This window comes from Pristis pectinata, chromosome 20, assembly GCF_009764475.1.
Source record: "Pristis pectinata isolate sPriPec2 chromosome 20, sPriPec2.1.pri, whole genome shotgun sequence".
Taxonomy (NCBI): domain Eukaryota; kingdom Metazoa; phylum Chordata; class Chondrichthyes; order Rhinopristiformes; family Pristidae; genus Pristis; species Pristis pectinata.
The window spans coordinates 25,884,207-25,901,762 of NC_067424.1; the positions used below are offsets into that span (position 1 = coordinate 25,884,207).

General features: G+C 39.0%; 1 protein-coding gene across 2 annotated transcripts in view; it reads left to right on the plus strand.

Annotated features, from left to right (window-relative positions):
• Positions 1-17,556, plus strand: part of nav1b (neuron navigator 1b) — a 485,995-nt gene that overhangs the window by 380,063 nt on the left and 88,376 nt on the right. For both annotated transcript variants that reach the window (XM_052034603.1, XM_052034604.1), the window contains one exon: positions 6,012-6,446. In XM_052034603.1, the coding sequence (XP_051890563.1) occupies positions 6,012-6,446 (435 nt within the window). The remainder of the gene's footprint in view (positions 1-6,011; positions 6,447-17,556) is intronic.

A 17,556-nucleotide genomic window follows, 5' to 3' on the forward strand; every position in this document is an offset into this window, starting at 1 on the left:
TTACAGAACAACTATGCTTCCTCCATTGGCCTGCTCCGTTACTTCAGAATGAACTCGTAATCATTTGCAGTTGTAGGCTAATCATTTCCAAAAGTACATTTTCAATTAACTTACGATAAAGGATGCACTTGCCACGAGTGTGAAAATTGATAAGGTTGCATTTTATGGATGTTGGGTAATTTTACTAAGTTAACCTATATTCAAAAGAATGCATCCCAACTGTAGAATTGTATCTTTGTGGAAAAAGAGGGGTTAAAAAGGATAAGCTTGATGTAAAAGTAAAATTCAAATTTAGATTATCCTATAGTGCATGGGTATTTCCTTATGTCTTTGGCTTTACTTTTGTTTGAAATATTCAATTACAAACACCCAGAACAGCATGAAACAATTAAAATTATTGAAGTCAATTGGTTCAGGATTTGTATGTACGTGGACAAAGGAAATAGGAAACAAATGCAATCTTTATGGCTGCAAAACATAAATCTTTATGATAGAAATTCATCTTTGGTCAGATGTGCATAGTGTGCAAGTGAATAGGATATGTAAATTGAACTCCACTTCAGAACCTTGGTCCTGTTGACCGAGAATATATTTCCACTGTATTATCTTTCTTTTAGCAAAGGCATCATTGCTGTCCTTCCTGTGTGCTGAAAATCATGATGGTCTGCAAGAACTTGAGTCAGCCAAGGTAGAAAATGATCCTCCAGGGCACTGGTGACTTTTTCCAGTTACTTTGTGATGTTTCAATTTACTTTGAAATTTGGTACAATAGGTGCAAAAATAAAATAGTGACCACAGGGACTGAATTTGATGGATATCAGAGTTCTGCCATGGGATTGCGACACAAACATTCAATGCATTGATCCAAATTTAATTTAGTTGTACATTCCTGTCACTGTGGAGTAGTATTAAAATATATTAATAAAAAGGCACCTTTTACTGCATTGGGAGATTCAACTGATTGACGTAAGCTACCTGGGAGAGTTTTCGTGTCCTGTGGCTTTGGTGTGCTTCAAAATCCCGACAATTACACTGTTATTTTTGTGTTCATTCACAATCACCACCAATTCATGTTCATGCCAAACGGAACTCTAAATATACAAAGTTACATCTCCCTCTGGATACTATTATCAATCATTGAGGCCTGTGCAGCTGGTTTTATCCCTTTGGAGTCTTTTCAGGATTTCTGTGCTTTTGTCATCCAGTTACTTCATCTACAGCTCTAATTTTGCAACACTCTAAATTCTTAAACAAATCGCTGCTTAAGTAATCTTTTTTGCAGATGTACATGCCCTTCACCCAGTTGTTGAATAAAAGCAGAGTGCACGACCTAGCTTGAAATCTGCAGCCTGAGACATCTATTGAACATCCAGTTTATTGTGTTTTAGGGGAGATGATAATGTGGACAAATTTTTCAGTGCTGAGAAAATGTTGGTCTCGCATGTTGACATGAGAAGATCCTTTGCAACTGGATCCTCAGCTTCCTTGTTGGAAGACCACAGTCAGTGCAGATCGGTAATAACATCCCCTCCTCGCTGACAGTCAACATAGGTGCACCATAACGATGCGTGCTGAGCCCACTGTTCTACTCTCTCTACACTTATGACTGTGTGGCTTGGTACAGCTCAAACACCATCTATAAATTTGCTGATAACAGCACTGTTGTTGGTAGAATCTCAGCTGGCAACAAGGAGGTGTACGGCAGTGAGATAGATCAGCTGGTTGAGTGGTGTTGCAACAACAACCTCACACTCAACGTCAGCAAGACCAAGGAGTTGATTGTGGACTTCAGGAAGGGGAAGTTGGGGAGAACACACACCAGTCCTCGTTGAGGGATCAGTGGTGGAAAGGGTGAGCAGCTTCAAGTTCCTGAGCGTCAACATCGCGGAGGATCTATCCTGGGCCCAACACATTGATGCAATCACAAAGAAGGCACACCAGTGCCTCTATTTCATTAGGAATTTGTGGAGATTCAGTATCACTGAAGACTCTTGCAAATTTCTATAGTTGTTGGTGGAGAGCATTCTGACTGGTTGCTTCACAGTATGGAGGCTCCAATGCACAGGATCAGAAAAGGCTGCAGAGAGTTGTCGACTCAGCCAGCTCCATCATGGGCACAACTATCCTCACCATCGACGGCATTTTCAAGAGGCGGTGCCTCAAGAAGGTGGAATCCATTGCTAAGCACCCTCGCCATCCGGGATATGCCCTCTTCTTGTTACTGCCAACAGGGAGGAGGTACAGGAGCCTGAAGACCCACACTCAAAAATTCAGAAACATTTTTTTCCCTTCCGCCGTCAGATTTCTGAACAGTCCGTGAACCCATGAACTCTACCTCATTATTCCTTTTTTTGTACTATTTTATTTTTGTAATTTATAGTAATTTTATGTATGCTGCAAAACAACAAATTTCACATGTTCTAAGTCAGTGATAATAAATCGGATTCTGATTCTGCATCTCCCCATCACCACCAAGTCGTTGATATTGGGGCACTTGACAATGGTCAAGCTGTTAAATGTTAAGAATTGGTGGTATTAGACTCTGTTTTGTGGAGATGATGGTCATTGCCCTGCACTTTATGCAGTATCAACATTTTTAGCATTCAGCCTATGTCTGAATGTTGTCCAGACTTTGCTACACACAAACTCAGAGTTGAGGAAGTGCAAGTGGAGTTGAATATTGTGCAGTCGTCAGTGAACCAAGCACACTTTCAACATGATGATGGAATGTCATCAATGACATTGGTTGGGCCTTGGACACCATCCTAAGGAACTCCTGCAGGAAGGCACTGGAGCCGACATGATTGCTGGACCAAATCTATTGCAACCAACTAATTTTGTACACAGTCTGACTACAGCCAGTGAAAAGCTTCTTATTGATTCCCATTGACTTCAGTTTTCCTTGGAGCCACACTCAATCAGATATTGCCTTGATATCAAAGGCAGTCATCATCACATTACCCGTTGAATTCAGTTCGTTTGGCCATACTTGAGTCAGGGATCAAGGTCTGGACTGGAATAGTCATAGCAGATCACAAATTGTGTAAGGCCATTTGTATTAAATAGTCTTTACTTCTGTCTTCATTCCAGCTGGACTAGCATGCGAATTGGAGAACAGATGCCCATGAGCCGAGGAAAAATGTTAGCAGAAAATTAACATTAAGCATACTTACAACCATTTGCATGCATTATTCCTTTCTCACCATGAATCAGTTGGTTTTTGTATTATTGTTACTATTCAATTGGTGTAGGAGCAGTTATAAATTTGTTTGGCTAAAAATAGATAAATAAATATGCAAGACAAAAATGTTCAGAATTGCACTTCTTAAAAACAGGCTTATGCTTTACATATCTTTACAGACTAAACACAGTCAGTGGCCTTTCCACATGTCACAATCATCGAGGTTCTGTCAAGACCAGCATGATTTGTTTTCTTTCCCCATTATATCAGGATGGCATGCTGTGTCAGTAGATCATGCTGTTGTCATTCAAATTGCACAGTTGGTTCTGAACAGAACCAAGGCAAATAACCATCGCAATGACTTTCTATTATATGTCATCGATGAACTGCTGCAGTTCTCAACAGATGTTCATTTGAACACAAAATGCATAAAATAATTTGAGATTATTTATACAGTGCTACTAAGGTTTGTTTAAAGCTGGCTACTGTAGGAAATTGAGACTACTTAAGGTGAGCTAATCTATTTTTATTACTCATGAGAGACCAGCCTACTAAAAGGCAAAAAAATTACAAGCAACTATACATGCAATGTTAAATTTATAACCCTTATTAATTCAGTGCTTGCAATTGTTTCTGTTTCATTGTTTCTTTGTCTCCCTCCTTCCCCGAAGGCATTCGCCCCTTGCTGTTATCTTTTGGTCATAGTTTGTAAGCTTCTACAGTGAGTGACAGGAACCAGGGGGCATCACAGCTGTTTTTACTCAACATGCTATTCCAACATGGGTCATAGGAACCCTGCTGGATTAACCCCTCAGTAACCCAGTGCTCTGAGCTCAATTCTAACCTGCCAACTGATGGAGTATTCTTGGTTACTTAGTGCTTTGGGTAAGTCTGTATGAATAAAGTTTTGTTTCAGAAGTCTAGTAACATTTTTCTGGCTAAGTTTTCCATTACTTTCAGTTGCAGGTAAATGGAATTATAGAACTTACTATCAAACTGACTGTGCTAGATCTTTATCAGCACGTATTTCCATTAGTCAAGGAGACACTGCATTGGTTGGGGGTAGGAAGGATAACGCCAATTTGGTCTGCGACTGTGAAGTTGTAAATATTCTACAGAGCAAAATGTACAATGTATCATATATGTTGACACCAGATTTGCACATGCAATGACACATTTCACTCCATGTTCTCCCACCACAACAGTGTGGAGATCGTAGAGAGAGTCATGGTGAGAAGATTAAGGGGAGGGAGTTTGAACCACAGATAACTTGGGGCAGATAGAGAAAGAATCACAGGTGACATAGCAGATGGGTTGTAAGAAGGAGATTGGAAGAAATGGGAGATTGGAAAGGAGATCAGAAGGGTCTAAGGAAATGATTGTGGAGGGAGTTGGAGAGAAGATCAGATGATCAGATAGAAGATTGCAGTATCAGGGAGATGGCCATTGGAAAGGGGTGGGAAGAGATCCCAGGTGCTGAAGAGGACTTGCAGAGATCGGTAGGAGGAAAGCTGGTGATCAATTTGACAGTGAAGAAGAAACAGGAACTTTAAGGAAAACTGCATCATCAGTTTCTTGACAACAGCCCAGGCAGGAACAGACCCTTCAATTCACATTGGCGCAGGGCTGAAGACTCTTGTAAAGACCATCTTCTGTATCAGAGGCCTGCAATATTCCTATACACATATAGATGACCAAAACAAACATGCATGTAATATAAATTACAGGCCATATATCTATCAATATCACTACATGGATCCAGCAGCGTCTACGCATATGAACATCATTTACTTAGAGCATTGGGTTCAGATTGATGGAAATTTATTGCATACTGAATATAGAACGTGATTACGTTTAGTTGAAATTCTACTGTGACACACAGAAATGTTGTATTCTGCAATGGAATTTATAGGCTATTATTTCCCTTGAAGTGTGATTAAAAGTTCCCACACGCGGTTGATCTCAGTCTCAGTTCAGTCCCAATATAGTGTATTTCCTAGTTGTTCTTGCTAAAAGATAGTTACAGGTGTGACTTGCATTAAGTGGAAAACAAATCATCTCTGGATGTGGATATTTTTATGTTTGAGAAACAGAAGGAACCTCTGTTTCCTCCTAATATTAAAAGGATTCTTCACAGGTTTTGATAGTTTGCAGAAGTGATTTGATATCTGATTACTTAATACATGGCTCACATACAATTTGGTGTAAAGCCATAATGGTCCGAGACTAGCAACTGGAAATAGTTTGGCCTCTGTCATGAGTTTTACAGCTTTTATATTGTAGCTTCGATGTTAATATGTACTCAGAACTGTTTTATACCAAAATAAATACATTAATATAATGCAATTGCAATATTCATTTACAAATGGCAGTTTATGTGAATATGCATCATAGATTAGTCCAGTTAATGGGGTACTATTTGAGTTGACTTTTGGGATCATTGTTTCAAAACTCAGTGGGAACATTACCTTGTTTTTAATATTTTTTCTGATGTATAAGCCATGGGGATTGATTTTTTTCCTCATCAATAACAATGAACTCGAAAACATACAAAGAAGGCCTTTTCAAGATGATAATCCATGTTGTGTATAATCTTCAATCCATTCTAGCACAAAACAACTAGGTAATTGGGCCTAGTTTTATAATTTTTTTTTACATGTTTCTGAAGTGCCAGGTCTTTCTGTCTGATTATTGAACATTTTTGATCAATTATATTCTCGATTGAAAAAAATGCCCTGCTTTATTCTACGCTTACTCAGAGTAGATTGTGGCTTTTCCCATATATTGCATTGGTAAAATAGTCATTTGAATTTTTTCTCTTTTATTCCAGGGTGATAAGCTCAAAAGGAATCAGCAAGCCACCTACAATGGCCAACATTGACAAAATCAACTCCAATAGCTTGGACTCTTCCACCTCAGGACATGCATCTGTCAGTAGCAGTATTGCAAATGAAACTTTAACCAAACTCCCTGATGCCCAGACAAGTACAATCAGCTTAGCTCCATGTCTAACTCCAAGCCCTGCCCCTGTCCTTAATGTAAATTCCAGTACCTTTAGTCAAGGTCTTGGTCTCGGTAGCAATTTCACAAACAACAAGGAAACTCTAATGTACCCTAAGCTAAGTAGCCTGCACACCAGCATGGAATCTTTGGATCTTCCATTGAGTGTTCCATGTTCATTTCCCGCTAGTGGCACGATTTCGAGGGAAGAAGATCACAGCACACTCACATGGACTGGAGGTTCTAGATTCTCACAGATGGAAAGGTAAATGACTCATTTGTTATGTTACTTTTATGTTATAGCATTGAAGATAGAAAGAGTGCAAGATTTTGGATGAATAATGTTATTTAGTTGAAGTTCCTTTTTAATAAATATTTAGATTCACTTCATGCAACTTAAAATCATTTTGCTGGCAAGTAATAATGATTTTTGAAGTGATATAATGTTGCCTATTCAATATTCAGACACTTAGTTTGTGAAGTAATAAGGTCAAATGTGTAAATCTCTAGTGTGGTCTTTAGCTCTCAGCAGATATATTTGAGAAGTTGAGTTGGTAATTATGTGCACTCTGATTTTTGCTCCAAAGTATTGCTACTAATGCTGTATGTTACTAATGAAGTGGTAACCCATTTAATTAATTGATCTTTGCTCTCAGTTTCAGTGGCTATTTTCTTTATATCAGCTGCACACAATGGATCCTAAATTCCTAATTCAGCTTGTGACAATAGTGTCTCATTTCAATTGGATTTGTTAAGTGTCAGCAGCACAAGCTGCTCTTGGTTGCTACTTATAGCTTGATAAAGTTTTAGAATAGTTTATATTTTTCCAATCCAAACAACACCACTTTATTATAATCCCTTCACCTACCTGAGGTGTCTTTGTTGCACAGAAAAGTTATTTACAGAACTAAAAATTAATTGGATTGATGGGAACAAAACATAGGAATCTGTGAAAAGGCATTCTGTGCAATGGCAACTACTCATATACTTATAGCTCAGTAACAAAGAGATATTTTATATTCTTGAAATAGAATACAGTGATGGGCCTGTGTTATATGTTTACCATGAGACCTTTTAAGTAAAATTATAACGCACATTCAAAAGGAAAATTCGACTGAAGACTTACTGGCTTTGGGGATCAAAGGTTGAGAACAAAACAACAAATATTAGGTAATAACAACATCTCTTGTTTATGACATATAATGGGTAACTAATAGGAAGTGGTGAACTGGAATTAAAAGTATAACGTGCATGGAATGTTAAAATACCCATATGCCAATGTCGCCCTATTTCTGCCATATAATTGTCTTGATGTTGACTCATTTCTTTGACATAAAAACTAGCAGAGCATTCACCAAGCAATGAATAGGGATTGAAATACAAGCATATATGTACATTTAAATGTAAACAATATTTCGTAAAAGAACTTTTAATTTATTACAGACTTCTAGTCTGTAATTTTAATGTTTATTGCAGTCAGAAATACTTAATACAAACAAAATGCTTTCTTTCTTTCTTCAAAGATAACTTAAGTCATATTTGAGGCAGGGATATACTTTACCTTTTCTTTCTAGAAAGGTTTTAATGTTCTTTTTTTAAGGATTCAATTACTGTCAGTCTCAATAAGGATTTTCAAAAACTCAGATTTGCTGGTGGGAACATGAAGCTATTAATCTAAATGTACCTGTAATAATTAAGCTTTCACAGTTTTAAGCACTTAAATAGGTACTTAAGAATGACTGGAGGAACATTTTGTGTCTGAGCTGTGCAGTTTTGTGTGCAAAGATTTCCTGAAAGCAAACTAAATACTAATCTACCAACACAGCTTAGTATTCATGAAAAACAAAGCCTAAAATAGAGATATCTGTTTTACCAGTTAAGAAAGGTTGGAAGCTAAGCTGGATACACCCAGAAAATGACCATGGTTGGTTGTGACCTGCAATTAACCCAAACCCATTCAACACAATGCAGGCAGCACACCAATAGCTTTAAATAGTGCATGCTACTCAGTAAATTGACCCAAGATACTGAGTAACAAGCACTGTTTAAAGTCAGCCTGCCCTGCTTAAAGGTAGTCTGTATCTCTTAAAGGAGGGATGCATTATGCTGGAAGTAGTTGCTGTCAGACACACAGGAACTTAAACTGACCTGGAAGTGGGATGTAGAAGTGGATTAGGTGAAGATGAGAAATAACAAAGGCAAAAAATCACTTGTGAGAGTGGTGCACAGGTTGCCTAACAGTCACCACATAGTGAAACAATATAAAGGAAAAAATAATGGAAACTTGTGATAAAGATACAGAAATAATTCTGAGACATTTTAATGTACCTATTGAGTGGCAAAGATCACATTGGGTGAAATTTCGAGTATTTCCATGATAGTTTCTTAGAACAGCACAATCTGGAATCAGCCAGAGAACGTACCGTATACTAGACCTGAAATCATGCAACAAGATACGGTTAGTTCATCAAGAAGCCACTCTTTGTCCATTGTGATCATAATATAATTGAATTACACATTCCTTTCAGGGGAGAAAAAATAGATGACACTAACCTACCATGGCGTCTAGTCATGATCATTCCTGTTAAGGGATAACATTTCTATCCACCCTATCTATGCTTCTCATAATTTTGATTCCCAGCACGAGCACTTTAAATTTAAATGAAGGCAGGAAAGCAAAACTTGTTGAAGTGAGCTGACAAATTATATAAAGGGATCAGTCATTCACAATACAAAGAATAGAGACATTCCAATGAGAAAGGAAAATTCCAAGAGGAGGACCCACCATCTACTGATAACTTAAAAAAATTAAAGATGGTATCAATTTTTTTTAAAAAAAGTATAATCACACAAAGGTGGGTGGTAGTTTAGAGGACTGAATAGAATATAAAGAACAACAATGAATGACTCAAAAGTAAATAAGGGATGAAAAATGAAGGAATGGGTTAAGCTAGCCTGGGATATAAAACCGATAGAGTTCAATTAAAAAACGAGAAGAGTTATCAAAGTGAGTGTTGGTCGTGTAGAAGTTGAGTCTGGGGAATTAACAATGGAAAACAATGAATAATAATGAATTAAACAGATATTTTACATCACTCTTCACATTGGGATACAGTTAAAGCAGCTGTAAATCTGGAAGTGGAAGGGAGGGAGGAGTTCAAGAAAACTGCAGTCACCGAGGAATTGGTACTGCAGAAATTGTTGGCACTGTGGACTGACAAGTCTCCCAGTCCTGATGGACTTTACCCTAAGATTTTAAAGGAAGTGGCGAATGAGATTGTTAATGCATCAGATTTAATTTTCCAAATTTCCCTAGACTCGGGGAAAGTTCTATTAGAATGCAAAATAACATTCTTTATTCAGAGAGATGGCCCAGAAAGCAGGAAATTAAAAGCCAGTTAGCTTCACATCTGTTACTGGGAAGAATAGGAGCTGTTTCAAAGATGTCATAGCAGGATGCTTCGAAAAATTGAGTGTAATTGATAAAGTCAACATGGATTTGTGGAAGGGAAATCACGTTTGATAAATTTATTGGAATTCTTTGAAGAAGTAACATGTGGTGTAGATAAAAGGGAACTGATGCATTATTCTACATAGATTTGCAGAATGCATTTGATAAGGTACTGCATCAAATGTTAATGCAGAAAATAAAAACACATGGTGTAGGCAGTGACACATTGTTGTGGATAGATATTTGGCTGGATAACAGATAACAGAGAGCAAGCTTAAATAGATCTTTCTCTGGTTGGAGATATGTAACAAGTAGTGTGCCGCAGGGATCGATATTATTGCAATTTATATAAATGACTGCCAGATCTTTGCCCATTCATTTCACCTGCTTAGCCTCGTTGTATCCTCTTCACATCCAAAACTATGGTTGCTAAATTTGCCGATGACACAAAAGTTGGTAGAAAAATAAATAGTGAAAGGGATGGAAGGAGGCTAATAAGGAATGTAGATATGTCGACACAAGAGACAGCAGATGCTGGCGTCTGGAGCAACTCCCAAGATGCTGGAGGAACTCAGCGGGTCAAGCAGCACTCATGGAGAGAAATGGACAGTCGACATTTCAGGTTGAGACTCTTCATCTGGACTGAAAGATAGAGGGGAGATAGCCAATATTAAAAAGTGGAGCAAGAGCTAGCAAGTGATAGGTGGATGCAGGTGAGGAGGGGTGATAGGGCAGATGGAGGAGGGGGAAGTGGAAATAGCAATAGAAGCTGGGAGGTGGGAGGTGGAAATAGTGATGTAGATAATGTTAAATGAATGGGCAAGGATCTGGCAAATGGAATAGAATGCAAGGAAACGTGAAATTGAAAATAAGCATATTTTCTAAAAGCAAAGCTCTGAGATACAGAACAATCTAAGTGGCCTTGTGCATGATTTGTAAGACTGGTATACAGGTACAGCAAGTAATTCAGAAAACTAACCAGATATTAGTGTTCATTGTGAAGGGAAATGAATAGAAAGTTGGGAGATGATGCTTCAGTTATATAGGCCATTACTGAGACCACATCTGAGTACTTTGTATGGTCTCATTTAAGAAAAGATATTAATGCAATGGAAGCAATTCATAGAAGGTTCGGGATCAAATTCAGAATCAGGTTTATTATCACTGACTTATATGTCATGGAATTTGTTGTTTTGCGGCAGCAGTACAGTGCAAAGACATAACACCACAATAAATTACAAAATAAATAAATAGTGGAAAAAAAAGGAATAACTAAGTAGGGTCCATGGGTTCATGGATCGCTCAGAAATCTGATGGCAGAGGGAAAGAAACTGTTCCTAAATCATTGAGTGTAGGTCTTCAGGCTCCTGTACCTGGACTAATACCTTGAATTGGTGGGTTGCCTTACGAGGAAAGATTGGTCATGCAAAGCTTATATCTGCTGCAGTTTCAAAGAGTCAGAGGGGACTTGCTTGGGCCTTATTAGTCCTGAGGGATCATGACAGAGTAAACATGGAGAGGATGTTTCCTCTTGTGGGGGAACTCAGGACTAGAGGTCACTGTTTAAAAATAAGAGGTTGTTCATTTAAGATAGAGATGAGACAAACAGATTTTCTCTCAGAGGGTTAAAGGGTGGTGGAAGCAGAGTCATTGAGTATTTTTAAAGTCAGGGTCGATAGAAACTTAATAAGCAAGGGATGAAAAGATTACCATGGGTAGAATATGGAATACAGAGTTGAAGTTACAATCAGATCTTATTAATTGGCAGAGCTGGATTAAGGGACTGTGAGGCCTACTCTTGCTCTTAAATAGGCTCTTTGGCCCACTGTGTCTATGCCAGTTGTGAAGTACCAATCTATGCATCCTCTCTAGGACAATAACATCTTTCCCATAGAAATACCCAAGGCTTCAAGGTAATCTGGCAAAATCAAGGTAGTTTTGTGAAAGGGAAATTCTGCATGAAGCTTTTTTTCCCGTGACCATCTGACTTTCCTCTGGCATCGCAAAGACATACCAGTAGGTTAAATTGCTACTGCAAATTACCCCTTAGAACAGCTAAATGACAAAATAATCAAAGGGGAGTTGATGGGCATGTGAGAGCGTATAAGTTGCAGGCACACAGGGAAATGAGACTGATTTGCTGGGAGCCAACGTAGACCCATTGGAACAAATAGCCTCATTCTGTGTCCTAATATGTCAGTAAAATCTTTCACCATGTAAAAAAAATGTTTTCTACTAAATTGAATGACCTTACGTTTCCACCTGTATAATTATCCGCCATGTTCTAACATATTCATTTAACCCCTTTATCCCCTTGAAGCTTTTCTACATCCTCCTCACAGTGCACACTGCTACCCAGCCGTGCCTTGTCATCAAGCTCAGGCACATTAGATTTGCCATCCACATCACTGATACAAACTGTAATCAGCTGGGACCCCAGCAGCACTCTCCATAGCAGCCCAGTAGTTAAAGACCCCCAATTTGAAGATGACCCATTTATTCCTTCTCTAGATTTTCTGTCCTTTAACTAATCCTCACTCCACACCAGTATCATACTCCCAATCTCATGCATTCTAATCTTCTCTTGTGAGGCAATTTATTGAAGGCCTTCTGAAAGTCCAAATACACACAGTCCACTGGTTGTTCCTTATTGCTTCAGCATATTACAATTTCTAATTGTTGGCTATCTCCCCTCTATCTTTCAGTCCAAATGAAGAGTCTTGACTGTCCATTTTCCTCCACAGATACTGCTTGACTCGCTGAGTTCCTCCAGCATTTTGTTTGTTGCTACAGTCTCTAAAAACTCTAACAGATTTGTCAAACATGATTTTCTTTCACAAATGTATCCTTACTCTGCCCAGTCCTATTATTATTTTCGAGGTGTTCTGTTACCATCTCCTTAATAATTGATTCCAGCATTTCTCCTACTATTGATGTCAGGCTAATTGGTCTGAGGTCCCCATTTCCTCATTCCATCCATTCATAGTAGTGTACTTACATTTGTTGCCTTCCCATAGAGTCATAGAGCACAGAAGCAGGCCCTTCGGCCTATCTCATCCATGCCAGCCTGGTTTTCTGCCTAGTCCCATCAACCTGCACCCGGACCATAGCCCTCCATACCTCTTTCATCCATGCAACTGTCCAGACTTCTCTTAAATGTTACAATTGAACACACATCCACCATTTCCACTGGCAGCTCATTCTACACTTGCACCACCCTCCGTGAAGTAGTTCCCCCTCAGATTCCCCTTAAATATTTCACCTTTCACCTGTGTCCTCTAGAGGACCTATGTCCTCTAGTTCTACTCTCACCCAACCTGAGGGGAAAAAGCCTGCATATCTATACCCCTCATAATTTTGTATACTTCTATAAGATCTCCCCCTATTTTCCTGTGCTCCAGGGAATAAAGTCCTAACCTATTCAACCTATCCCTGTAACACAGGTCCTCTAGTCCTGGCAACATTTTTGTAAATTTTCTCTAATATCTTTCCTGTAGGTAGGTGACCAGAACTGCACACAGTACTCTTAAGTTTGGCCTCATCAGCATCTTGTACAACTTCAACATAACATCCCAACTCCTGTACTCAATGCCCTGATTTATGAAGGCCAATGTGCCAAAAGCTCTCTTTACAACCCTATCTACCTGCAATGCCACTTTCAAGGAATTATGGATCTGTATTCCCAGGTCCCTTTGTTCTCCCGCACACCTTAGTAACCAACCATTCACTGTGTAAGTCTTACCCTGGTTTGTCCTTCCAAAGTGCATCACCTCACACTTGTCTGCATTAAATTCCATCTGCCATTTTTCAGCCCATTTTCCCAGCTGATCCAGATCACTTTGCAAGCTTTGATAGCCTTCCTCGCTGTCCACTATTCCCCCAATCATGGTGTCATATGCATATTTGCTGATCCAGTTTACCACATTATCATCTAAATCATTAATACAAACAATAAACAACAATAGACCCAGCACCGATCCCTGTGGCACACCGCTAGTCACAGGCCTCCAATCAGAGAGACTACCACTCTCTGGCTTATCTTGCTAAGCCAACGTTGAATCCAATTGACTACTTCATCCTGAATGCCAAGCGACTTAACCTTCTGGAGCAGCCTCCCATGCAGGACTTTGTCAAAGGCCTTGCTAAGGTCCACGTAGACAAGATCCACCACCTTCCCTTCATCAACCTTCCTGGTAACCTCCTTGAAAAACTCTATTAGATTGGTTAGACATAACATGCCATGCACAAAGCCATGTTGACTGTCCCTAATCAGGCCCTGTATACTCAAATACTTATATATCCTGTCCCTCAGAATACCATCCAATAATCTACCCACGACTGATGTGAGGTTCACCGGCCTATAATTTCATGGCTTATTCTTAGAGTCTTTTTTAAACAATGGAACAACATTAACTGTCCTACAGTCATCTGGCACCTCACCCGTGGCTAAAGACATTTTAAATCTGAGTACCATTCTGGAATCCATGAAACTTTGGAAGATGACAACTAGTATTTCCTTTGCCACCTTTCTCAGAACCTTGGGATGCAGACATCAGGTCCTGGGGATTTATTGTTCCTCAGTCCCATTAATTTCTTCAATGCAATTTTTTTAAACTGTCGTTAATTTCTTTCAGCCTCTCAAAAACTCTAAATTCATTGTCCTCCACTATTTCCAGGGAATATAGATACAAAATATGTTTAATTTCTCTGCATTTCTTCATTCTGCTATACAATTTCTGCTGTCTCAGTTCCTAATCTTAACTTCTTACTACAATATCCAAGCTTATCCATGTTTCCATGTTTCTCCCTGGAATACTCCTGCATTCTACTTTCCATTCTCGTAATTTCTTGGTCCTCCGTTGCTGAATTCTGATATGTTCCCAATCCTCAGGCTTACTGTTCTTTTTGCAACATTATTAGCCTTTTCCTTTGATCTAATACTATCTTTAGCTTCTTTAATAATAGATTTAATTCTGTGCAAGGGTCTTCAATCTGAAATGTTAACTCTATCTCACATGCCAAGTATTCCCTGCATTTTCTGTTTTTACTGTCTTTAACTTATCTTGGTAGCTATAGCTGAATCATTCTTCCTGTTGGGTTTTGTATCTTGAAGGAGTAGGTACTTGTAAACTGTATAATACTTCTTTTAAAATTTTAGTCATTGCTTATTTATTGTCATACCTTTTAATGTAATTACCCCATGCAATATAGCCACAATGTTGAATTCTCCCACTTTAAGTAATCCCCACCCCACTTCCCCACAACACCTCCAGCCCCCCCCCCCCCCATGCTTCTTCTCTTTCCTGGCCTATCTATTTTTTTCCTTTTTTCCCTTTCTCTCCTTACCTTTGACCCATCCCCCGGTGGACCTGCTTTCCCCTCCTCCCCAACACCTGCCTTCCCCTCCTCTCTGACACCTGCCTATCACTATCTCTTTCCTGCATCTACCAATCACCACCTTGTGCCTACCCCATCTCCCCTCTTTTGTCCACCTATCACTGCTCTGCTTTTACCTCCTATATATTGGGCTTCCCCTTTTCCTATCTTCAGTCCTGAAGAAGGGTCCTGACCCAAAACGTTGACCACCTGCTTTTCTCCATGGATGCTGCCTGGCCTGCTGAGTTCTTCCAGTATCATTGTGTTTTTCATTTCTCAATGACCTGAAGATGGCAAATATATCTTAAACTGCCATTTCCAATTACTGTACCACAAGTCTCAGATACTACTCAGACCACTTCATCTCTGTCACTCATCCACCACTGAATTTATATCAATCAGCACTTAAGGTTAACATTCTTCTGCTCACACACAGGTGCTACAAGCCTGACACCTGTATCCCACAGGTTGCACAAACCACCAACTGTGTAACCAGGATAAGCACATCACCAAGACATTCACACTACATTCACCAATACCTCCACTTCTACCACCACCCATTCTCCTCCTCCTCTTTCCAACGGTTTGTTCTGCTCTACATGCTCACTGCTCAGTCTCCCACTCACGGTACACTTTGTGGGAAAGGCAACTAATATACCCATGTGTGGAAGCTACCAACTTCTGCAGAGGCTTTAAACCCAGGCAAATGTGACTTTCAACAGCTCCCTTCAGACTTCCTTAACCTTAAAAAAACACTAGAAAGCACCATACCCCAGAGGAGAAGAAACAGGAGCTAATAGAAATTAATCATCAACTAATCTGCAAGTAGTTGATGCACTTAGAGAGTGTTGGTAGGGAGTTCATTACTGCTACAAAGCACCTGATCAGCTATGTGACCTAATAAAAGGACATAAACTGGAACATTAAACTACACTTTAACATTTAACATCACATTCTGTCTATGTAGGAACTTCCTGCAGGTGTCAGCTCCCAAGTGATAACACCTTTGGCAGTGTAGCAGATGGAATGACTCACGTTGAAATTATGCACCTGTGTACTGCTTTGGTTGCTGTATTAAAGCCAATTCAAGATCTGTTGTATCCTCACAATGGCTCAGTGAATTTGAGTTTTGTGGCCATTGCTCTTTCTGATTCACTTTTTGTAGTTACATCCTGAACACTATGTGCACATGAACACCTGTCCATTTGGGGATGCTGCATTAGTTGTCAGCAGAGACTCTTGAAGATTTCAAGTCACCTGGAGAACCTAGTGCACTTCACCATTCAGATATTGACTTCACTTTATGGAAATAAGTTTGTGTACCATAATGGCAACTGAAGCATGTTTCTGGTGCCTACAGAAGAGTATTCATTAATTAAAAGAGAAAATATTGTCATCACTTAGCAGGTCAGGCAATCTCTGTGGAATGAGAAACAATTTTCATTATTTTTGAAAAGTCATCAACCATTAACAGTAAGACTTTTTCTTTCTCTGCAGTTGCTTCCTGGCCTGCTGAGTGTTTCCAACAGAATCTGTTTCATTCCAGATTTCCAGCATCTCCAATATTTTGCATTTGGATATTGTTAATTAAATTGTACTTTCTATGATTTAATGTTGCAAAGATTTTGAAATGATATTCCCTTAGGGAATGACCTACTTTAACCATAGGTTGCTGTGTTGGTCCTTGTTACAGAGGCAGCATTTCGACTAATTCAGCATTTTTTCTTAATTAAAGTCATACAGTACAAAATCTTGCAAAGGAAAAGTTGAGGAGAATTTCTCAGATCTGTCCATCCATTGCTTGTGATAAGAAAGTAGGAAAGCAGAGATTCTAATCATGCTTGAATATCAGGGTGTTGGTAAATGATCTAGACAACAAAAAGAGGTCACATCTGTAAATGCAGAATGCTGCTAGTTTGCAGGCCAGTGTTGTAGGTTATTGTTTTATTTCTGGCACTCATATTTCATTGTAAACCAGGTGTTGCATTGTAAATTCAGGCAATAACCCCCAGAGCCTGGTTAGAGTCCAAATTAACCAAAATAACTATTGGGTAAAGGACAAACCTTTTGAAAAGTGCTATAAAACTCCATGGTAACATAATGAATGAGTATATTACTCTTCTAAAGTTAAAAAGTTTCAGAAATGTTGTGCAATATTTAAATTTCACACAACAAGGAAAAAGTAAGCATGCTTGCACCTTTTTTGATCCCCCTCTCAAATTACTAGCTGCATGACTGATTAATAGAGTATTTATTTACCTTAACCTCCAGGGTGTACAATGTGCATGGAGGCAGGAAGAGAGAGATTAGGCAGATGATCAAATGCTTGTTCAAATGGTTTGGTTTTGAAAAACTCAAAAAATCCAAGGAGAGAGCTCTGGAGAGCAGGGGGTAGAAACTCATTCTCTGAAACATGCACTGTGCATAATATTTTACAGTAACTGAGTTGTTCTCCACTTACAAAATTCTTCCAAAAACTTGCCATTTGCCACTTTTTTTAAGGTTCTTTTATAAAATGTTATGTCATATTGTATTTTGTAGGTTTGAA